Source organism: Anarhichas minor, unplaced genomic scaffold, assembly GCF_050575085.1.
Source record: "Anarhichas minor isolate MPS153535 unplaced genomic scaffold, ASM5057508v1 ptg000030l, whole genome shotgun sequence".
Classification (NCBI taxonomy): domain Eukaryota; kingdom Metazoa; phylum Chordata; class Actinopteri; order Perciformes; family Anarhichadidae; genus Anarhichas; species Anarhichas minor.
Genome location: NW_027466476.1, coordinates 1,650,464 through 1,673,849, shown reverse-complemented (window position 1 = coordinate 1,673,849; position 23,386 = coordinate 1,650,464). Strand labels below are relative to the sequence as shown.

The 23,386-nt window shown below is 43.3% G+C and overlaps 1 protein-coding gene across 8 annotated transcripts; it reads left to right on the top strand.

Annotated features, from left to right (window-relative positions):
- The first annotated feature begins 1,281 nt into the window (after positions 1–1,281).
- LOC142964154 (AP2-associated protein kinase 1-like) lies at positions 1,282–23,086 on the top strand. Of its 8 annotated transcripts, XM_076104347.1 has the most exons (22): positions 1,282–2,254; positions 5,697–5,815; positions 6,376–6,484; positions 6,976–7,118; positions 7,265–7,386; positions 7,469–7,550; positions 7,639–7,771; positions 7,915–8,018; positions 8,482–8,561; positions 8,652–8,815; positions 10,066–10,244; positions 11,113–11,316; positions 11,923–12,110; positions 12,397–12,599; positions 12,708–12,776; positions 13,044–13,133; positions 14,623–14,727; positions 14,885–14,986; positions 15,570–15,746; positions 16,111–16,200; positions 16,763–16,862; positions 20,606–20,743. In XM_076104347.1, exons 1-21 carry the CDS (start codon positions 2,095–2,097, stop codon positions 16,855–16,857), a joined length of 2,718 nt encoding a protein of 905 aa, XP_075960462.1. In that variant the 5' UTR covers positions 1,282–2,094; the 3' UTR covers positions 16,858–16,862; positions 20,606–20,743. The 8 variants fall into 8 exon arrangements, with proteins under 8 accessions (XP_075960462.1, XP_075960457.1, XP_075960455.1 ...); XM_076104340.1 differs by lacking the exon at positions 16,763–16,862 and having other exon boundaries at positions 1,298–2,254; positions 20,606–23,086; XM_076104342.1 differs by lacking the exons at positions 16,111–16,200; positions 16,763–16,862 and having other exon boundaries at positions 1,296–2,254; positions 20,606–23,086.
- Positions 23,087–23,386: the final 300 nt, after the last annotated feature.

Genomic DNA, 23,386 nt, shown 5'->3' with positions numbered 1-23,386 from the left:
TGGTTCGAATATTCTTGATATCTCTGTTCACTTGAATTACTATAAATATTCAAGGGCGGCCGATATGGTTGACACAGCCTGTGCTGAGTTGTTGTGTAATAGTGGTTTTCTTCTACTCATGGTGTTTATTGTGTGATAATGAAAATCAAAGCCAAATGGGATTCCTTTGACTAAAAACTCATGTCTCATTCAAATGGGGTTGCTGCAAGATTGCAAATAATGATATCAGGTTTGACTTAATATAGGTAAGAAGGAAAGGATTTATTTAACCGTTTTCCCGTCTATGGAAAATAAAAATGGAAAGAAACAGTAAGACAGAAGAAAACAAAGCACCTCACAATGCAGTGCATCTTTAAATACAGATCTTCTTGGTTTCAGATCAGATATATTTTATTGATATTGTCAATAAATCCCACGACACATTGTGGATTATCTGTTCATTTTGTTTTGCAGACCGCCACAAAAGGTTCTGAACTCATATTTGCTATAAAAGGCAACATGATTAGCATCTGTTCACTGTAATCATCACTTTCCACCACAGACAATGGGGATCAGCAGGATGCTGTTTTTCTAATTTTCATAAATGTAATTCCTGATACATGTAACATTCTGAAAAGTTTACATGACACAGCTGCAAGACTTTAGTTATTTCCTGTTGACATAAACACCCTATCCTCCAAATATGACATTGTCTTTGATAAGCTATACGACAACAGTATTATGTAGATTAAAGATCAATCCAGATATTCTGAAGACAAATTTCCAGGTGGACAATATTGATTTTGCCAGTATAACATTATCCAGTGTTCAGCCGCATCATTCGTCCACCCATCTCCCTCTCCCTCTCAGATATATCCCCGTAAATAAGGTTCAGCATGACAAAGTTCTCCCAACGATAACCGTGGAGGATCTCACCTTCTGTCTTCTTGTGCTGCAGGTGTAGTGTAATTCGTTGTACTTCGCTTTAGTTTTTGACACGTGACAATAGCATAGTATTATTTCCAATGCAGAGACCTGAGGAAATGTAAATGGCGGAACTGCAAGTCCAAGCCCTTTGTGTTTTTTATTTCTATAAGTGCCTGCATTTATGGTCATATTGAGCAGATTCAATTATTACATTTTTAAACACTCAATACAAATTTGAACATAGGTGACATCGTATAAAAAACTTAAAAAAACAAACATTCTTAGCTTTTAAAACTATTGCACTGCTAAAATATGCTTATCATTCCTGCGGCTCTCATGGCAGCTTTGGGATAATAGCTGATCCGAGCAGCACTGAGCGGGTCGAGTTGATACTTTTAAAGAAGGAGGGCCCTTTTGTTTGCTTTATAGTGGGGACCAGAGCCAAAGGACTAGAGACTAGCGTCGACTGACAGGAAGTCGATGTCCATCTGACCAATCACATCAAGAGAGGTCCAGCAGCACAGATTCCGCAGAGAGGACTCTCCCTATTAGCATACACTCTGTTTGTAGCGTTAGCCCATTAAGGTAGTAGACCAGCCTTCATACAGCCTGCTGGAGATCTGTCACTTTTACTACAATACAGACGAGTAAAGCAGCATGTGAACAAAGTAACATTTCGGTTGAATGATATCGGTGGAGATGTGTAATAAGCTGCATTGGACACTAAGGAGCTACCTGGCTGCCAGCCTATCAACTGACAGCTGTCACCGCACCTAGCTGCTTAGCTAGCTAGCTAGGTGAGCTAACGGCTAACCAGTGTTTCTTCGGGCTCATTGCCTGGCTACATTAGCCAGCGCTGCTGTCGGTTCAGAGTGGATAGCGGCGACTTCCGCATGAACGTTACATCTTATTATTTTCTCAACAATATTGAACTCTTCCTGCTGTTCAAACCATGAGTTAGCCAAGGAGCGTCGGACCGCAGTGGGTGGAATATTTTGAGGTCCAGCTAGTTAGCTAGCAGTTAGCTTGACGCTAGCTGACTGCATTCATTCAATTATTTAAAAAGCTGCTAAAGCCTTAACACCAGCACCTCAACGACCGAACGGGGACTGGTTGTATCCATCCGCGAGTGTTATTACTTATACATTTTGGACTTGACCGTGCTTTGGATAACACCGGGGAGGGGAGATGAAGAAATTCTTTGATTCTCGTCGTGAGTTGGTGAGTTCTGGGCCTGGACCCGGAGCCGGCGGAGGAGGCGCTGGTTCCGGCGGCGGTGGCACCTTCATCGGACGGGTCTTCACCATCGGACGATATCAAGTGACCATCGAGGAAACTGTCGCCGAAGGTGAACTATGTGGCTTTGTGTTGTGTGGATTCCACACGTAACACGAATACGTTTAAGATCCACAATCCGACCTGTACATTGTAGTGAGGATGGACAGTCTAGTAACATTAGTTAAATACACAAGTGGCCCTGTTTTTATTGGGGTATGGCCTAGCGAGAGTGCCAACGTAGTACCCCCTTAATGCTGATGCTTATGCTACAAGGCTTTTAACAGTTACTGTATCGATTGTCACCACCCAAGGCAGCTCTTTTGATGTTCATTTACTTGCCAAGCAGCTTTGCTCTAATCACCTTTATTTTCTTATGTGGCCTGAGCTTATTTTCTAATGTGTAAGATTTTAAAGCTGAACGTTAAAACGTGTGAGAGAGTGTGCGTGTACAATTGTCGGTTGTTCATATTGTCTTTTCTTTGCATGACTGCACTCTTTTACCTGGATGCTGGGAGGAACATTTCATAACTGGATTTTCTCCTGTGTTGTAAAGGACTGATGTCATGCTGAGTCATCAGTCTCGATATTTACATAGGGAGTGACGGATCACAAATGTAGATGTCAAAGGTTTAGAAGGAGGGAAAGGTTATCAGGATGTGCAGCCACATAAAACATGACCTCCTGACTAGGTGGTACTTTCATAACGCATTTCCTTGGGCCTGCACGTATCTATGTTCACACAATCTTGCAGGCTGCTCAGCTGTAGGTGAATCTAAATCATTGAGTTAAAGGGTGAGACATGTTTTGTTAGAAACTGGTCTTAACCTGAACACCAGGCTTCTTGATGGGGCTAACAGGTTTCCCATGGTCATTTGTCTTTGCAATAACAGTCTGCCGCCATGCTCTGTTAGCTAAGAGCGCCGGCTATTAAATAATAGATGAAAGTAGACTGATTAATTCATCAGTACTATAGATGGGCCCCCATCTGTTTGACCACATCGTGGCCTTGTGAAGGGGTTAGACGGCTAACTGCAGTCCTACCCTGCACTGAGGTGTCAGAGGAAACCTTTCTTGGAATTTGTTTATCCTGCGAGTGTGAGTTGGTTTTCTTATCAGCTCCGTAAAAAGCTTTGGCCTTGTTGCAAACATTTATTTGAGAGAGAGGCACCATTCGGACTATTGTTAGGACTCATAAACGGTATATTGGGTAGTCGGTCAAAGTTAATATATTCCCCAGAATTATGACTCTTTCACAAAATGTTAGTTGGAATGTTTTTCCGCGTATCATATTTTTCTTGCTCTGGCAGTGGACCTACTGCTTGCAATGTGACCCCCCCCCCCCCCCCCCCGCCCCCAGTGTCACTAGGTTTGTTTATTCAGATGGCTGGTTGTAGTCTGTGCTATTAGATGGCTGCTCCATTTGGAAAATGTGTTTTTATTTTCTCTGTCTACTCCCTTTGTTGTCATTGTGGAACTTTGTTGCCTTTAGCTGAAACACTTTTCACAATATACAGACAAAAGCAGTCAGAGGGACACACTGGCTATTGTAGCTTCAGGCCGAAAGGTTCGTTTGGGATCGTGTCATTGTTGCGGTTGATATTTTAGACATTTGGGCTTCGGGCAGAAGTCTGATTTGTTCTCAACTAGTCATCTGAGGATTTTCAGAGACACAGCTTTCTGTCTTTACTATCAACAAGATGTGTTTTCTTGTGTCTATATAGACGTATTGCTTCTAACATTAGCCCTGTTCTGGAGATGTAACATAATGCATTGTATCATGAGAATGTGTCCCAGTTCCTGCTATTAGACTACACAACAGCTTCAGCGAGCCATTCCCTCATTCGTAAACCAAAAGCATCCAGTTTTCTGCTCATTTTGTCTCAAGCAGATGAGACTGCTGCTACTATTTCTTGCTGTCATTGCAGTTTCACGTAACCTTGCAGCGAGCATGTTTGTAAATCATAGTCGTGAGGACATGTCTAGTAGTCTTAAATCTAGACGGTATTTAAATTCCACTACAAATTGATGACAAATTGCGACTGAACATTAGTTTGCTGTGTTTTTCACTGCAGTGCCTAAAGGCGTATTTTTGATATAATCCTGACGGTCCGTTACGTCAAGAGACGGTGGCCTATTTGTAGCTGTACTTACAATCATTTGCTCACACTGCCTTCTTAGATTGTAGACCGCTGCTAAACATGTTGCTAAAGAAGGCTGCTAATCCTTCTAACTTCTTACAGTCAGTCATCACAGATTAGACTGCACAGGACAGCGAGATTCAACTATCTGAACTCTGTCTCACACACACACACACACACACACGCACACTTAAAGCCTGTGTTTCATGTGCTCATGGAGTGCGCTTCCTTCAGGATAGGTACTCGTTTGATATTGTCCTCCTCACCGTAACCCATTTCCAAGCGCAGTGCTACTCCGTGTCTTAATGACACTAATTACTCAGCCTAGTGCTCCGACACTATCAATTCTGTTGGTGCAGCTCTGTGTCACACAGTTTTGCATTTCATTGTGAAATTTCCTGATGACATAAGTAAAAGTCTGTTATTATCATCCATGGTGACCCAGCTCCGCCCTGTCATGGTAGGGAGGGTTATTGTGTTTATTGCACCATTTGTACTTAATTCATTTCTTTAAAGATACGGCTCACAGTGACGTTGCCTAAGGCACGCCCGCTCAAACGTCGCCCAGACCAGTCACATGGAGTTGCCCTTAGCTTAGTGATGCGAGCTGAATGAGTCAGCCCAGTGCACGGCATTAACACAAGCTGTGAACAGAAGAGCTGCAGTAACAGCAGCCTTTACAGTGAAAGCTGCTACATGCTGTGTCAACACAACATTTAGAGAGGGAGGCTGAATGCAAGCTGAAGCAAGTTCATATCTAGAAGTCAGTGAAGACAATAGACTATCCCACAGTCCACATTCCAATGCAGTGCAGGTCTACTTAGATAAAAACATGAGGTATAAGCTTCATGTGTAAATGCTATCGTACTTTGACTTGACTCAGGTATATGTATGCGTATCTGTTGAAAGAAACATGTTTTATTCAGCTGTGTGGTTGCTGCTGGTTTGAGTTGCTGTAGATGGATACAGCAATCTCGTGGTTTTCCACATATGTCACTATCACTGCAACCAAAGGTGGGGTGACACATTCTCTCACTTCCTGTATTCTCAGAAAAGATACTTGCTGACAGAGTCACTGACATACAATACTTGTACAGGAGTATTTCTTGGGTACACTGGTGGAGAACTACAGAATATCTGCAGCTGACGGTGACTGTAGTGAAAAGTTAAATTAACCAGTTTTTAACATCACTCGATATCTTTTATGTTGTTGAACCCACCGTGTAAGGCATTGCTGCCCCTACATTTAAAAAGCAATCGAACAGGATATCTTTTACTAATTCTGGATTATCGTTTGTTTAGATGGTATTGTACTGAAATGAAATATGTGTGTTTGTTCCCTTTCTCCTTCTCTGTCTCTCCAATCATTTGCAGGAGGCTTTGCCATAGTTTTTTTGGTACGGACTCATCAAGGTGTACGTTGTGCACTAAAAAGGATGTATGTCAACAATGAACATGATTTACAAGTCTGCCAACTTGAGATACAGATAATGGTAAGTTAAACAGTCCAGTAACTGACTGCTGAAGGTAGCAAGCACATTACACACTACAGCTTCTTTTTGACACTTACAGGAGACGGTCATGTAAGAGCGGCTTGTGTTGTTAAACGTTCCACACAAAGAAATACAGAGTTGACGTTCAAATACTTGTTTTGATTTTCTGACCCTCATGGTCTGAATGTGACTAACCCTGAATACTTCAAGTTCTTTATCCTTAAAGGAAACACACTAAATGTTTCTGAAAATACTTTTCGACCCTAGAATAGTGACAGTAACAGAGCGGCGCTCAAGGGTTGGATTGTAAGCAATGCAATCTAAGCTGCCTTGCTATTTCCTAAATGGAGTCCTTGCTGTAAGTGAAACTCAGCAGTTCCTGCAGCCACACCCTGGGTGGCATGACTGAGAATCAACATCTTTCTACTGTTAAAAATAGACTGAATAATTATGGCTGTATCTTGTCATTTACTAACCCAAATGTTTTAGGACTGTTAAATCTATGAACAATGTGTCGCCGTTGTTTATCAGTGTTGCTTTCTCTGTGTTTGTTTACACAGAGGGACCTAGTGGGCAACAAAAACATAGTTGGTTTCCTGGACTCCAGCATAACTGCAGTTGGAGCTGGAGATGTGTGGGAAGTCCTAATCTTAATGGACTTCTGTCGAGGTAAACGGGCCCACCTCCCATGTCTGTCTTTGTGGAGTTCAAAGCTCTGTTTCCCAGCATCCTGTTCTGTTCAAAGGCAAATATTCAACTGACGGTTGTCGTGGTCAATAGAACTTCTGTTTCAGTCAATACATCGCTGAGTTTATAGGAAGTTCAAATATTAACATCACTGTGCAGTTGTTGAAGCCATCTTATGCGTGTAGTGTGCTTTAAGATGGATAAGATTCAAATGCATGTTTTATGCAAGCACCAATGGTAATGCAGTGTGTGCACACGTTTTTTTCTTATTTTTAAATGATCAAGTTTGTTGCACTGTTGAAATCAAAGCAGATGACACATTGTTGTCCACTGGCTGTTTCACAGCTTCCCTGTAACAAGGAGTTAACTTTGTTGTTTATTAAAGTTGTACGGTATACCGTTACCTTGTATACCATTACCTCGCCATCAGCTGAAATTTATAGAGTCTTAGTTGACTTATTTGCTTCATGCAGGAGGGCAGGTGGTTAACCTAATGAACCAGCGGTTGCAGACCGGCTTCACTGAAGCCGAGGTGTTGCAGATCTTTTGTGACACGTGCGAGGCAGTCGCTCGTCTCCACCAGGGCAAGGCTCCAATCGTCCATCGAGATCTCAAGGCAAGTCTAATTATTTCCCAGTATACTGCTGACTGCATGAGGCTAGCTAATTGATGGCCACTCTAATTATTTGGAAGTGATTTATTGTGACATGGTGTGTATGTACTATGAGTTCTGACGGGTCTAATCTTGTTTTTCTCATGTAGGTGGAAAATATTCTTCTACACGACCGGGGACACTATGTGCTCTGTGATTTTGGAAGTGCCACTGACCGCTTCCAAAACCCTCAGACAGAGGGGGTTGCAGATGTGGAAGAGGAAATCAAAAAGTCAGTTTTCTGGGCCCTTTACACCTTCGACCCTTTTCTCTTATTAAAATTCAGGAGCTCATTGTTCTGTTCTTAAAACCAGGTACACTACTCTGTCGTACCGCGCTCCAGAGATGGTCAACCTCTATGGTGGAACGATTATCACAACAAAGGCAGACATCTGGGTGAGAACGACCGTACCTTTACGCCACATGCTAACATGCTAGAGAAAGATGCACATTTACATGAAAAGTGTTTCTCTTGTCTCAACAGGCCATGGGTTGTCTACTCTATAAGCTGTGCTACTTCACGCTTCCTTTTGGGGAGAGCCAAGTGGCTATCTGTGACGGAAGCTTCACTATCCCCGACAACTCCCGCTACTCCCCGGACATGCACGGTCTCATCAGTGAGTAACCGTGTTACTCAGAATATGCACACTGCCCTACTTACAGCATGTGCTTTACACATATGTGCAATTACTGTGAGTTTGAATGTGCATTCTCATATGTTTGAGTCAGAATAAACGTCCTTTGTTCGTTGATTTCTTAGGGTACATGCTGGAACCTGACCCAGATAAGAGACCGGACATCTACCAAATATCCCACGTTGCCTTTAAACTGGCGCGACGAGAGTGTCCAGTCCCAAATGAACATGTAAGTCATGACAAGAGGAAGGGCAGGGATTTGAGATGAGACGATGCTGTATCATCTCCAATTCCCAATTTCCCAAATAATGTTTGTGTTTTAGGTCTCTCACGTACAGTGGTTTCAGTGGTTTTCTAAGGACAGTAATCTAGGAGATAATGATATTGGAGGGAAGCTAACTTTATAGCTTTTGCCAGTTGGCTGCCCTCCATTCATCATTCCACTTTCTAATGAATTCACAAAGTAGCTCAGCAATTGGTCTTCTGATTCAGCCAAATTCCTTACCTCACCCTTTTAAGTATTATTAAAGTGGGCAATAATGGTGCATTCATGGAAGCTGTAAATTAATACTAGAGTGTAGCTGTGAGACTCAAAATGTTGTGTTAATACCTCCCTGATGTGAGAGATTGAAGCTCTTTGGTTTGATTATCCTCGATCAAATATAAAAGTGCAAATCCTCTTACTGTTGTAGAATTCACCGATTCCTGCAAAGCTTCCCGAGCCCATCAGAGCCAGTGAAGCAGTGGCCAAAAAGAGTCAAACCAAAGCCAGGTGAGTGAAACGCCAAACATTTGACTTTTCATGGTTGTAAGAAACTCCTACATTACTCGTCAACTCTCTCCTTTCCTTTCCTTCCATCAGGCTCACAGACCCCGCTCCTGCCACGGAAACCTCAATTGCACCTCGCCAACGACCCAAGGCTGGCCAGGCTCACCCCCAGCCGATATCGTGCATTCTTCCCATCCAGCCGGCTCTCACCCCACGCAAGAGACCCAATGTGGCTGCTGGAGCACCACAGGCAATAGGTATGAGTAGCTCTGTGAGGCCTCTGTGTGTCGGGGTTAAGAACCTTCTATCTAAGTAATGGGCCTGCGTTTATGGAGACTGTTACCCTATACACAAAGGGACATCTTGTATTGAACTCGGCTTAATGAACTGCTCAAGAGTTTGACTCTAATGCCCATCAAGGGCTTGTATTCCCGGTAGTTCAAGCAGCCCATTCTTAAAAGGCTTTTAATTGTCTTTTTATGAGGCTTTTGACATTCACACTTTGACGAGGCTTTCCATCTGTGGCCCACTTCCAGAATAGATGGTGGCGTGATGTCACATTAATTACAGTAGCACACTGTCATGTTTTTTTAATATGCAGTTCTAACTCACTCACCGGATGGGTCTAAAAGGAGGTCGTGTTTGTGGTTTCAAATATATTATGTGTTGTAATGGAAAAAATACACGAAAGAAAATACCAATTACTGTATTTATTTAGCTATGCTAAATGCTTCATGCTAAATAAATGCATTAATTTCACCTTCTAATAGAGTACTCCCTTATTGTTGTCTTAAAATGAAAGTGGAGATTAGGCCCAAAATATCAGCTTGATTAAATATTATTAAATCCTATTGAAACATCCATTTTTCTAATTGTTGGGTCCCTTTGACATTTAAAAAGGCCTAAAATCATATAAATACTTGTACACAGATATACAAACCCAAATCACCTTTCATTTTTACAACATGTCAACGGTTTGTGCAACTGACCATTTAATCAATCAATAGATTTCTAAAACATATTTAGGAACAGCCTATGTTGACCAAAATACTCCACAGACTTAAAAAGAAACGCAAACACCAATGCACACAGCTCATAGGCACAAATAGACAGATAAGCACAAGTAACAAATCAGCCACATCAGGAAGAGTCAAATGCAAGAGGTAAAAAGTGTGTTTTGAGCCTGGACTTAAAAGATTCAAAGGAGGGGGCAGATCTGATGGAGGAGGGAGATGCTGTTCCTCAGTCTAGGGGTTGTAACAGCAAATGTCAGCTGACCTGAGGGACCTGGAGGAATAATAAGGAGTTAGGAGGTCTGCGATAAAGGAGTGGGGCAGCCCATTTAGGGCTTTAATTGGATGAAAACAAGAATCTTTGCAATTGATATTTGCACAGATTCTACAGGTCACCAGAAATGTGGGATGGTGTGCATTTTAAAACGATACTCTTGATGTGATAAATGATAGGTCTATGTTCACCTCATTCTTCGTATGTTTCTCCTTTCCAGGTGTTGGCATCAATGTCCCAGCTGCAGCTGCTGCTCAACAGGCTCCTGCTGCACAGGCTGCACCGCAGCCAGCCCAGACAGCCAACATGCTGCCACAGGCTACACCGCAGCATCAGCAGCTCCTCATGAAGCAGCAGCAGCAGGCCTCAGCCTTCTTAAGCCCACAGAGCAACCAGCAGGTAGGCATCCTGGCAGAGCGGGAATGGAAATACTTCTTTGTGTTTGAATCTCACACAGCGATACTGAGGGAAAGTGTGTGACAATGACAAAGAAGTTCTAATTTTCAAACCAAAAGAAAGAGTATAAGAGGTTTTTGAGATGCACATTATTTACAGGTAGAGTACATGAGTCCTTCCTGGCCTGTGTGTTGCTGTGTGTATGGGACCATTTGCAAAACAGAGGGTACTTGGCTCGGCTGTGATTGACCACAATAGAGACACAGTTTTGATTATCAGTTTGTTTCCGCTCCTCGTGCTTCACTTCACACTATCAATGCAATAACACACAATGCGATAGCAGGCACAAATTACTGTGTTGAGCTAGTAATGAACCATTATCGTAAACATACAAACACAGTTCTGAGGGCCTGCATGTTTGCACGATCATGGTATCTGTAATATTCAGCTACTATAATTTATTTTTAATGTTTTCATTCAAGTATCCATGAATGGACAGTGTGTGACACCTTTGCTGATTTTTGCCTGAGCCGTCCTGCAACTTGTTTAATATGTTTTCTATTAAAAGTTGTCAGTATCATTAAAATATTACATGCATACAATACTATTCATCCCTGGTGTATTTTGCAGACAGAATCTATGCTTTTAGGGACACAAATATGATTTGATAAACTAAAGTTAGAAACCTAAATATCTCTCTGTCTGTCTGTCTCCCTCTGTCTAATGTTGCATCTTCGTTGTGTACTGTCTGAAAAGTAGATAACAAATCCTTAAAAGTATGTTTTTAAAAGGCTGCTGCACTCTTCAACGAGCTGTAAGTCATGACAAACCGGGCCTTCCTCATTCTTGGCTGTGTGGTATTCTTATGTAGCATCAACTGGTACAGAGCCTCCTCCAGCAGCAGCAGCAGCAACAACTACAAAAAGCGTCTCAGGCGTGTACCGCGCTGCAGTCCAAACATAAACCTGTTCCTCCAGTTATTGCCCTGCAGCATGTAGCCCCCGTCCACGAGACGGCAGCTTCTCATCTGACCCCCATCCCCGAGTCTGCAGTCGGCCCTGCAGCTGACCCAGAGGTTGTGGTAACATCCTACTCCCGTTTCCGTCTGCTGCTCTTTTGAGGTCTGGCAGTTGATTACCAGCTCGTTTCCAATCAATCGCATCCAAATTCTTACTTTTCCTCTTCCGTGGGCAGATGGAAGGCAAGAATGGTCTCACAGAATATGTTCAATGTGACCGTGTGAGTGCCATGTAGATAGAAATGCTTCCTTTAATGCCATCTTAGACAGACGTCATTGCTGCAGTTAAATACAGTATAAGTCTCGTGATAACCAAATCATTTAGTGTTGCTTTCCGAACTGCTTCTTATAACTTTCATAATTGTCTTTTTCATATGTTGATGACCCGACTCTGTCCTACTGTTAACTCTATTCATCCGGTGTTTCTGTTTCTGTACAATCTCTCTACTTGGAATACTTTCCCTTTTTCCGTAACAGATTTTCTCTCTTTGTTGTGATTTTTGGGGAATTTATAATCCATTTTTTTTTTTTTTTTTTTTTCAGATTTTCATTTCTAGTGGATCTTGCTTGCTTGGTGTATGTTCGGGTGGAATTTTCTCTGCTGGCATCAAGCACATTTTCATCTCATATTTCCTCTTCTGTATCTTTTTCTTTTCCTCGTAGACGGCTGGTCGGGTGATTAACCGAGTCGGCTCATTGACACCCCCCTCGTCGCCAAAGATGGCCCCTAAAAGCGGTCACCGACGCATACTGAGCGATGTCACTCACAGTGCCGTGTTCGGGGTCCCAGTCAGCAAGTCCACCCAGCTTCTCCAGGCAGCCGCGGCTGAGGCGAGCCTCAACAAGTCCAAGTGAGCAGAATTAACTCCCTTCAGTGAGGATGAACTGTCCTCTCGTGGCACTGAGTGAGCTGAGAAGGGCAATAGACGGTCCATTCATATGACAGAACCGCGAAGGAGGATAAACGAGCCTTTTACAACCCAGAGAATCCAGCTTAAGAAGAATCGCTCGATTCAGTCTTTAAATAACTCGACTCACTCCGTCTTATTTGCATACATCAGTAGGCCAGTGTCCACAGACCTAACACCCATGATCACGTTTCACTGAGCACTCCTAACCGTGTTTATGTTTACACAGATCAGCCAGCACGACTCCATCTGGCTCCCCCTGCTCGTCCCAGCAGACTGTGTATCATCCAGGTGATGTTGACGCCCTATCAGCTGTTGCTGCACCCAACACTCCAAACACTCAGCCAAGCTGGAACCCCTTTGGGGACGATAACTTCTCCAAACTGACCGCAGAGGAGCTCCTGAACAAAGACTTTGCAAAGCTAGCTGAGAGTAAGTGCAACGTCATCGCTTCATACTCAACATTGGTACAGCATTAACAGCATTGGTAGATAGTTGAGTGATCTAAAATGAACAACTTTGCTGTTTGCTTGTGCACAGCCGCTGCACCAGGAGAGAAGGTCACGGGTTCCACTGAAAATCTCATTCCAGGGCTCATTGCTTTTCCAGGTAAGTCTTTGCCTAGTTCTTATCACGATGCTGTCCCATGGCTTTGCATACTACATCTCCCAGGAGTCATGCAACAATGTTCTTTTGGTAGAGGTGGAATTCAACCATTTTACTGTATTGTGACCTCTTTATGTGTCGCTGTCTTGGTCTAGAGTTGTCATGTCTTGTCTATCCTCTAGTCCAGCCCCCTCTCTTCTCTGCTGTACATGCTCTCAAATTCCCTTCATTTGTTCTTCTCCATCTTTATTCACTGTGTATAACGTTAAGCTGAAAGATCTGCAGACATCATCAGTGCAGGTCCAGCGTTGTTGACTGTCCCGGACCCTCTTAATACCCTCTCCCTCTGTGACACCACAGGTAATTCTGACACAGAACGAGCCGTGCCTTTTGACTTCCTCGGGCCTTTAGACTCTTCAACAAATATATTCTCAGAGTTTATGAGTCACCGTTTTATTTACGGAAGTAGTTTCCTGGATATCGCGCTTCCCCGAGGTTAGTTAACGAGTGCTGGTTGTGCGGTCTGGATTTGTACGCGGCCCTATCGTGTTGACCTAGCAGGCAGCCTCACAGTGGCTCCTTGTCAGCCTCCATGAATAGAGACCAGAGCTACAGCTCCATCGCATCTCATTTGTGCAGATCTGTGCTTTCGACGTTGCCTGGTAACGCAAAGGACAAATTCTCCTTTGTTAATTGGATTGCCTTACTGCTGGAGGAGCCAGCTTACCATTGCCACTAAGGACTAGAGAAAGTTACGCTTGCTGACTTGTTAAAATGATGACCCAGCCCTTTATGTTCCCCTCGGTTTAGCCTTTAACCGCTGTAGAAGTGGTGCCTACTCCTGAGCTGTGTAACCTCCTTCCTGCGTAGCTGCTGTTTAGCGCCAGAACTGAGAGGATAAAAATGTTGAGGCTATGACATAACCAGGGTATGGTTAATCTTCTCTAACCCGCCTGAGCAGGATGCATACAAGCAAACACAGGCTGACTTTTGCTGATGGAACAGAGAGTCGTCTCTGAGCAGCATTTCTAACATTACATAATGTTTACCATCGACTTCACTGACTTTAACTGGATTATGTTCAGGTTTGTAAAACGCCTTTCATCAGTTTTGGCCTCTTTCCAATAGTGAAGGGGGCAAACGGTCACATCTGCTGTGCCATTTTCTGAGCCAACACATTCCTTGACCCCCCCCCCCCCCCTCCCATTTTGCCCCATAGCAGCTTCCTGTAAGTACGAGCTGCAGTGAAACGTCAGTAATTTGTAATTTCATGCATGGACTGCATTTCAGCTTAATTGAGTCAGTGATTGTTTGTATTAATACTATAAATACATGAATGAGTTGGCAGGGTTGGCACGTGGACGGTGACATTTTGGCAGCATAATTCTAACTGTGAAGGTAGTTTTGTCCTTTGCATGGGATTTCACTCAACTTGCTGTTCTTTGAGTTAATGACTGTGGTGGGCAGAACTAAATAAACTAACAAATCATACGATAGTTGTATTATTGGTCTTTGGTTTCATGCAAGCAACCTGATCATATAGATGTAAAATTACCTCAAAGTGTTAACATGATGGTCTTCATGCGGTCATCATCCCGATCCCTTTATATTTTTCTTGCCTCGTGAACATATTTTGTCCCTAACAATGTACGCCATGTAGCCAATTATTATTTGTAAACTGTAATCATCTTCATTGATGCTTGTTAATATAATATTCTCCCTCAGTTTCACATCTCTTAAGTTAATTTGCTCTTTTTTTCGTTTGTGTACAAAGTCCTCTCTCGTTGCCATTTTCTCTCTCTTGCCACCTGTCCATGACTTCTCTTTGTCTTTTCTCTCCGGCTCACAGAGAAGCTGATTGAGGGACTGAAGTCCCCTGAACCTTCTCTGCTGCTCTCCGACCTCTTGACCCCGGCCAACCCTTTCAGTAGTGCTGCAGAGAGCTCCGCCAATGGTACGAGCTCCGTTTTTGTCCCCTGCATTGCTCTAAAATCCCCGGTCTGCTCTGCATGCGTCTTCCTTGCCTTCCCTGCTAAGGCAATCGTGTTTTCTTTTACAATACTTGCAGTGTCTTTAAACTACTGTCTTTTCCACTTGCTGTCTCCATGTAGTGAAGGCAGAGATGTGTGTGGATTCACTGATTCCTGGTCTGGAAGCCCCCCAGGCCCAGCGACTCTTAGGCCAGCCAGAGCTCATCCCTCCCAGCATGCCAGGTTAGCGTCCTGGACCACAGAATATCTTCACATCGTTCTCTGCAGCATTTACACCAAGGATTCATTGTTCCAGTCGTGGTCATGATCCCCTTTGTTACTTGTTGACATCATCTCAACCGCAAACTAATTTATCATTGAGGAGCACCGTTGTGGCAGATCACACTGTCCTGGCACCAACATATCAGTTTGGCCTGTCGCTCTTTTAAGATAGCAGCTCACTTCAGTGACTGGAACAGTTGCTTCATTGAGTTTTTTTAGGGTGTTAAGCGATCTATTCAGTGAAAAAATGTAACGGATTTTTCTATATTGAGGCTAATCTTACTCCTAAATCCTATTCACAGTCTTCTGCAATGATTGATATTAGCTGTGGCAAGCATGTCGGTTTTGGGTTCGTAGCTACTGCTGAGTGTTAGTGTTGCTCCTGCTCCAGACTTTGCAGCTTATTTTTTATGGGATTATTATGATTATATGCTTTCAGAGATTAGTTGCTGCCTTACTAACAAAAAGCGTTTTCCTCTGCACCAACAATCTTGTTTTTACTCTGACCCTTTGCTCCTTTTGGCTTTGCTCCATCCTGTCTCAGACTCTCTCACTGGGGAGGACTCTCTGCTGGGTTGCGATCTTCTATCTCATACTTGTCCTCATGGAAACCAGTCTGTTTCTGCTCTCCCTCCTTCCTCCTCCTCCTGCTCCGCTGCTCATCCTGGCTCCGGCTCTGGATCCTGTCTGGAGGAGCTGCTGCCTGGTCAGACAGCTTCTGGTAAGACCTCTTTGCAGCCACCCCTCAGCTAGCCTTAATGTCTGCTGGGCTCTCTGGCCCGTGAAACCAATCACAGACTTCAGATCCTTCCAACAACAGGAGGGCCTGTTCAAGTGTGATATGGAAATTGAATTAGGCACATTAAATGACAGCTTCACAGACCCCTTGACTCATTTGTAGACGAGCCAAAAGCCACCTGAAATGCACGGCTTTTAAATACGGTAACTGCCCTGTCTCCATCTATTTTTAATCTACTTGCATCCTACTTTCTTTTTGCTCTTTCCTTTGGCTGAGTTAACTTCTCCCCCCCCCCCCCCCTCCCCCCTCCTCCATCATTCCTTCACTTCCTCTACCTTCACCGCAGACTCTGCTTTCCTCATGTCGTGCGGGGAGAAGGGCAATGAAGACGAGTTTGACCCTATTCCTGTGCTCATCTCCAAAAACTCAAATCAAGGTAAGGTTAACAGAATCCCGAGATGAGCACTCACAACTGCGGAAGCCCGGGCTATGAGCCAAATAAGATGAATGCCTTAGACCCTAGTTCAGTTCCATAGCTCCTTCCTGTGACTGCTGATGCGAAGTCTTGTATGGGTGTGCTTGTCACATTAAGGCGTTTTAATCCCATCAAGCTCTCACATTAGTCGTCTTCCTCTCTTTTGTTTCTAATGTTATACTGCCAGTGATTCTCTGCCTTGCAGGTGTTTGGCTCTTTGTAGTTTATCTTGAAAGCCTCCTCATGTTAGACTGGCATTCCCTTACTCTCCCCCTTTAATGATGCAGCTGTATGAAGATTACCCCCAGCTCACTCTCTGCCTGTTTCTCTTTCTGCCCCCGTTCATGCATCTCTCTGCTCTGCCATCATTTTCCCTTCATCAACTCCTCGCTCTTGATTTCTCCATACAACCTCTGTTAATATTACTTATTCTTTTGCTTGTTTTTCACAATCTCCTTCGGCTCTCCTTCCATGTCCATCTCTGTCTCTGTCTCTGTCTCTCTCTCTTTCTGGCACCTTTCAGGTGGTCACTCGCGCAGCAACAGTGGCAGTTCAGAGTCCAGCATCCCCAACTTGGCCCGATCCCTTCTGCTGGTGGATCAGCTCATCGACCTCTAGAGGGGGTGGGGATGAAGGGGCAGTGTGCAATCCTAACAAAGGGATGAGGGGAGGGCGGTGGATAGAGTTGGGGAAGCCGAGGCACTTAATGTAGCACCTTATGAGTTAAAAACGGGAGTCGGCGTAGATTGGTTCAGTGGAACCTCTCTTTTTATGTGCCTCCTTGGCCTCAACTCCATCTCTAGTTGCCTGATAAGCTGGCTTCACTTATCTCTGCTGGCCGTTGACATTCCCACACTGGTAAAAAACAAGTCTTTTCATTAATGCCTGATCATATCGACCCGCTTCTGTCTTCCTCATGCTTTCCTCACACTCGCATTAATATCCCTCATTGAGCGCACTGTGCCGCGGTGATCGACTTTCATCACGTGCACACGCTAAACCGCTTGATCGTGTTCACTTTGTGTACTTGTTCGTCGGGGTTGAAGCTTTATTTAAACAAGCCACCTTCAGGCATGCTCATCTGTGTCAGGGGTCTGACTGAAGAGGGAGGAGTCAGAAATGCTGTAGACCTCCAGCATCATGTGATGCATTGAACTAAATTTATCGACCAATCAAAGACGCACCCAGAGTGAACTACTGAGAGCTATTTGCATTGATTGAACCAGTTTGTAAACAATGAAGACGCAAAAGTCTTCTCTGTGGAGGTTTGCTGTTGAAGGAGACTCCTTTCAAACTGTCTGCACCATCTCAGCAAATCTGTGCTAAAATTCCAATATCGATCAGTAACCAACAACTATTTATCTAAGCTAACAATGTATTCACAACTGCAGCTTCAGCATCACTGTAAATTGCCACCTTCTTTCTGGCTGATTAATCGCAGGATGCTTTTTTTTTTTTCTTCTTAAAACCAGTTTGTGTGCATTTTACAATTATTTTCACGAGTAGGGTCATGTTATGGCCGTTATATCTTTGACCCATTGTCAACATAAGCACAGCAGAAACAAAAGGGAATCCAATGATTTGACCTGCAGCCATGCCAAAGCTCAAGGAAAGATTTTATTATTTTGTGTCGTGTTCATGTGTCGGTCTGCTCTCGGGGTCGGTGGGGATGAGCAGGTGTTTTGGCAGCATAGACGGCGAGGTGCAATGTAGATTTCATTGAGTTATTTGCGTCAAATAAGCTTCATATGAAGATCTCCCTCTCCAATTGACATCCTCTCTATCTCGCCTATCCACTCTGTTCCCGCCACATACGTTGAGTTCATTTGGCCAATGTGTCATTCATTTCAGCCAGAGGAGAAATTCAGAAACGAAATCCTTTATATGTACATAAAATCACTGTTCATCTTTGCTCTTGTCAGCACTGGTAAAAGTAGAATTTCTTCTTTTTTTTAGTGTGTAATATTTCAAGGCATTTCATCCATCATGGTCTGAATAAATGTGGCTATTATTTATGGCGCTTTAGAATGAATGTATGATCCGAGTACCATTATGAAACATGTACAATTTACAAGGATATATAGATCAAAAAAAATATTTGTATATGAAGCTGTATTTAAGAGTGCAAAGATGTTGACCCTCTGTGTTTTCTCTCCATTCATGTCAAGCAGTCAGCTCGTGCTTTTGTTTTAGAAGTCATCGATACAAATGTGCTCATGTACTCTATATCTCTCCACAGCAGTCCTGTACATAATACTGGTACTCGTACGTTACTGTATATTACTGGGAGAGACTTTATCTAACAGACAGCAACACAGAGCTGACGGAGCTAACGTCCCGATATCTCTGTGGCGCCTCTGATAACCGTTCTGTTATTTGGCTGATGAGCTTAAGAAAGACGTGTGTCACTTGGCAAACGGCTGTAGGCCTACAAGTTGTTTGACATCTGATCACAATCACTACAACTGACTTTGCAAGTAATATCTTTCATTTTGGCTTTTCTCCAGCCAAGGAAGGTCCATTGCGTAGTCTTGAGTCTCTTTGTCGGGCTCATATCACCCTTTAGATATGTACAGTTCTCCCGGTATGCCATCGCTGGAGGTTTGGGTCCTAAGTAGTTTTCTCCTCCTCCTGCCCCAGTCTTACATATTGTAAAGGTTAGTCGTAGACATCAACAATACTGTTAGAATCGGCATGGGTAAATAAATACAACTATGATTTTTGTCTTTCCATCGAATGTTTTCCAGTTAAGTCGTTTGCATTTTTGTGGCTAATCTATGCAATCCTACAATACCGCTTCATGTTCTTATCAGACACCACAGTGCTGTACCCTGTAGAGTTCTCTCCTCCGCCGTAGAGTTTGACTTGTGTTGCTGTGTGAAAACCGATGTACTTGTTGTGCTGGTTGGGTTGATTATGGTGCCGGGTGTAGAAATTACTTTGATTATATCAAAAATGTTTGACATGATTTGGCAGACGTCCATACGTCAAAGCAGGACCGTTGTGGAGTGTGGACTTCTATTTTTATGAATTAAGGTTCAGAATGAGAAACGATGAATAAAACCCATTATTGTGAATGTAAAGTGTCACATTATTTTTACTCTGAATAGCAAAGTAGCACGCTGCCGTTATTGACAGTCTGAGGATTGATTCTTCCATTTTTGTAGTTTTAATTAGCAGAAACATTTTATTTTTTCCTAACTCGATGGTACCCACTAAGGCCTTTTCAGATTTCAGGATTTAACCGTTGTTTGCACCTCTTAGTAAAAGCATCATCAGATTTAAAGGACTATTCCAGTGTTTTGTAGGCTTTGTGTCCTCTTCCTCTTCCATGGCACCCCGTCAAATCTTAGTTGTTCTACGCCTGCATTTTAAAATCACATCACCGTTCACTGCTGTCGTGAATCCAGGCCAGAAACTCTGATAAAGGGCTTTATGGTTCCTGGTACGTGTTCCTCTTTGTTAGATGTTACCATAGATGGACTGCAGGGCCTTGATGGCTGTTATTCCACGATGTTATTCAATGATTAGCAGTCTCACTGTTAGTTGTTGTTTGAGTCGTCAGCTGTGACCAGTGATCTGTAGATAACGTTTCAGTTTGATTTACTCCGGTTCAAATCATGTAGACAAAGTGTACAACATGTGAAATGGGCCGTGGACAGTTTAAAAAAAAAAAAAAAAAAAACAAGACGAGTGATGAAGGAAATTACCCAAGACCTGAAACAAATCAAAAACTCTCTTTTAATGGCTGCAACTAACATCTGCCCAAGAGCTGCCAGTTAACAGCTGCTGTCGACACTGCTGAGGTAAGACTGTCTCTGCTCATCTGTGCAAACCTGTCTGTCCCTAATTCCCTCTACTGATGCTGTGAACGCTCTGTGTCCTTGTTTCCACAGACCTATTGGCTCCCTCTGAGCTCCCTCTACCTCAACACAATCAATTCTAACTAAAAGCCAAACCGCTGCTTCCCCTAACACGAGGCACTGTTTTTGAAGGTTGAGGCTATACTGCAGCTGTGCTGAAACTAATTTGTGGAAACAAGGTTATTTGATGTTGTAATGGTAGAGCTGGCCAGTCTTGTCTGTCGGATGTGACCTGTTCAGAGTAGACTGTCTGTATTTGTCGTAGTCCTGTGCTGGTTTCTCACTGTTGGGTCGTTATTATTGATTCTTCAGTGGTTACAGGTGATCTATCGGTCGTATAGTATGTTGTTTGTGACTGAGGTTTGATAGTGTGGTAGATTAATGAGCAGCTGGACCTCAGGTGGTAAAGTTTGTTGCTACTGACAATATTTATACTTTCTAATGTTTTTTTTTTTTTTGTTGACCTCTGATATGTTTTTCTCTATCTCTGCTCTCTAATTCAGATGTTCAAGGGCAGAGTAATGGCTACTCTGTGCTTGGAGAGGGACAGGAGACCGAACCTCCAGAGGGAGATCCTCAAGCAAACGAGGGATGTGTGCACTCCAGCGATGAGGAGGAGGAAGAAGAAGAAGAAGAAGAAGCCGCCCATAGAGAAGAGCAGCAGGATGACGGAGCCATTGAGAGTCATGCAGCAGCACATGACTGCAGCGGCTCCAGACCTCTGCTGCTGGACTCTGAGGATGAAGAAGAGCAAGGAGCGGACTCAGCCCTCCACTCATCACCGCACTCCAGCGCAGGACCAACACAACCATCGACTACCTTCCACCAACCTACTCCAGGCACCTTTGCTCACAATCACTCCCAGCATGTACACGAGCCAGCCAAAGGGGCGGATGTCGCCGCAGATGTTTTCTCAAAAGCCCCCTTTCGGAGTGCGCAAGAAGAAGCAGCCGATGTGTTTGCCAACGCTCCGTTCCCACGCGCCCCCCTTGCAGCGCCGCAGCCGTTTGATGTTTTCTCTCAGGCTCCCTTCGGGAAAAGAAAGGAGGCTCTAGGAGCTCAGCACTCGTATCCTCATGCCGCTGGAGTTCATGCTGCAACCCCTGATCAAGGTGTGTTGGGAGAAGTCGCCCAACAACCTTTCCGCCCACAGGCTCTGGCCAAATATTCCCGACACTTTGAGGGACCTGTGGCCGAGCAGCCCGTAGCCGCTCATCGAGTAGTGTCTAACGTGAGCAAGCAAGCTGCTGTGGCATCCGTCCCTGTGGGACCTCTTCACTCATGGACCTCAGAAGTGAGCGCCGTAGACCCCTTCGTCTCTGCACCCTTTCACCTCAAGGCACCACAAGAAAAGCCCTGAACGCACACGCCCGATAGGGCACTCATCACCGAATTATGCAAACTACAACAGGCGCACTGCATGCTGTCACCAGCGCTGCAGCTGGACTGCAGGCCTGCATGGATCTCATTCATGGCTCCAGTTAGTGATAGTGCGAGGTCATCTTTACACTTGAATGCTAAAATGCTCTGAGTACAAAACAAAAAAACTGACATCATTCCCTGACTCCTAGTTGCTTTTTCCTGTCGCATCCTTTTACCTTTTGCATTGTCCTTAATCCTTTTGGTACGTACATCTACACAAAGACAACATGGTGGTCAAGCATTTGATTGTTTTATTGCCTACCTCAGTTACTTTTCGTGTCGGCTCTGAAACACCACACATTGAGGGAGTTTGATTTCCTGTATATTTGAGCTTTACTGTGAAACGATGAGCTGATGACGCCTCATTCCTCCATTGTGTTAGTTCTCAGCTTAAATCACAAGATCATAACTTCACAGACATTTGCAAACAACCTTACAATCATGCCTTTCAAAGTCAATCGTTTTGGGCCCTCGGTCTCTAAGCTTGACAGATGCTGAATACTGATGCATAGACATTTTTTAGGGTAATATTTGTCGATATAACATGTTTTCATTTTCACGTCATGTATTGTGTTTGTGGTCCATGTTCGTACGTGTTCATTCAATGTAACGTACGAACTGTGTTTAAATGTTAGGCATAGAAAATACATGATAGTAGTTCTTGTGTTAGATAAATGTGGAACACTTTCTTTGTCTCTACTTACTTTACAAGATATCTCTGAAGCCTTACACTTTTACAGTTCGTCCTTCCGACCACATCAGAATAATTCACCTTTGCCTTTTGTGCCCTCCTTTAAAACTGCTGCATTTACTTCATTTGATTGCACACACACACACACATTCAGCACCAAATACTTGTGTACAACTTATTTTTGCTGTCTGCCGTATGCTAATGCACAAGACTTTCATTCAACCCTAATGCATCTCTATAATAAGTCTCTGTAAACTCCAAGTGTGTACTAACTGTGTCTAACGTTTAGGAACAAACCGATGCTTTCCTGCAGTCACACAAATATCTACAGCACTTATGCATCGCAGTTCCAGTCAGGGATTGTAATAGTATCTTGTAAGCGAGATCTTGAATGATGACTGATTGATGACATTCCTTTTGCATTTAATTCCATCGCCATTTGGGAATATGTTGTTGTCTTTGTGCTCTGTCTCTTTGGTTCCCATCATGGCACTTTTTAAGAGAGGGGATCCAACCTGTTTCAGCCCAAAGTTTAATTCATGTATTCTTCTGTTGCAATTTAAAATCCTCTGCTTTCTTTTCAAAATGTACAATCTTTTTTTATAAATGGTCACTTTTCTCACCCAACTTGTATACATGAAGGTTGCACATAGTCGCTGACGCAGAGTCGGGGTTCCCTAAGAATGTGTTTTGATTGTAACGGCTGTATAATGTATTTCAATCAGTGTGTCGGAAATCTTTGGACGATTCAACAACTGATGATACTGTTGGACAAAAAAAGCACTCAAAATACTTGTTGTGCTGCACAGCCTGCCTTTGAAAACTATGTTGTAAGTCATAAAAAAAACCTATTAAATGAATGTAAATCAAATCTTTGCAGTTTATTGGGTTATTTATCATCTTAAAAACATGTGTATGTCGGCAAAAATAAGTACAAATACTTAAGTACTGTGCTTTAGTACAGTTTGAGGCACTTTTAATTTGAGTATTTCTATTATTCCACATTTCAGTGTTTAACGTTGTACTTTTATCCCATTTACCGTCCTCTGGAGATCTCAATTTGTACATACAAAGCATCTACTTGACCAACAATAAGATTAGAATGTTTACATATTGTTGCAATCAACAATAATAATCCAATATTATTTTGTAACACGCACTGACCCGGAAC

Bases quoted from the DNA above. Each gene is read 5' to 3' on its own strand.
- LOC142964154 (XM_076104340.1), top strand. From the start codon at position 2,095: ATGAAGAAATTCTTTGATTCTCGTCGTGAGTTGGTGAGTTCTGGGCCT. The intron at 2,255-5,696 runs GTGAACTATGTG...AATCATTTGCAG, and splicing joins CGAGGAAACTGTCGCCGAAG to GAGGCTTTGCCATAGTTTTT. The intron at 13,134-14,622 runs GTAATTCTGACA...TCCGGCTCACAG, and splicing joins CTCCCTCTGTGACACCACAG to AGAAGCTGATTGAGGGACTG.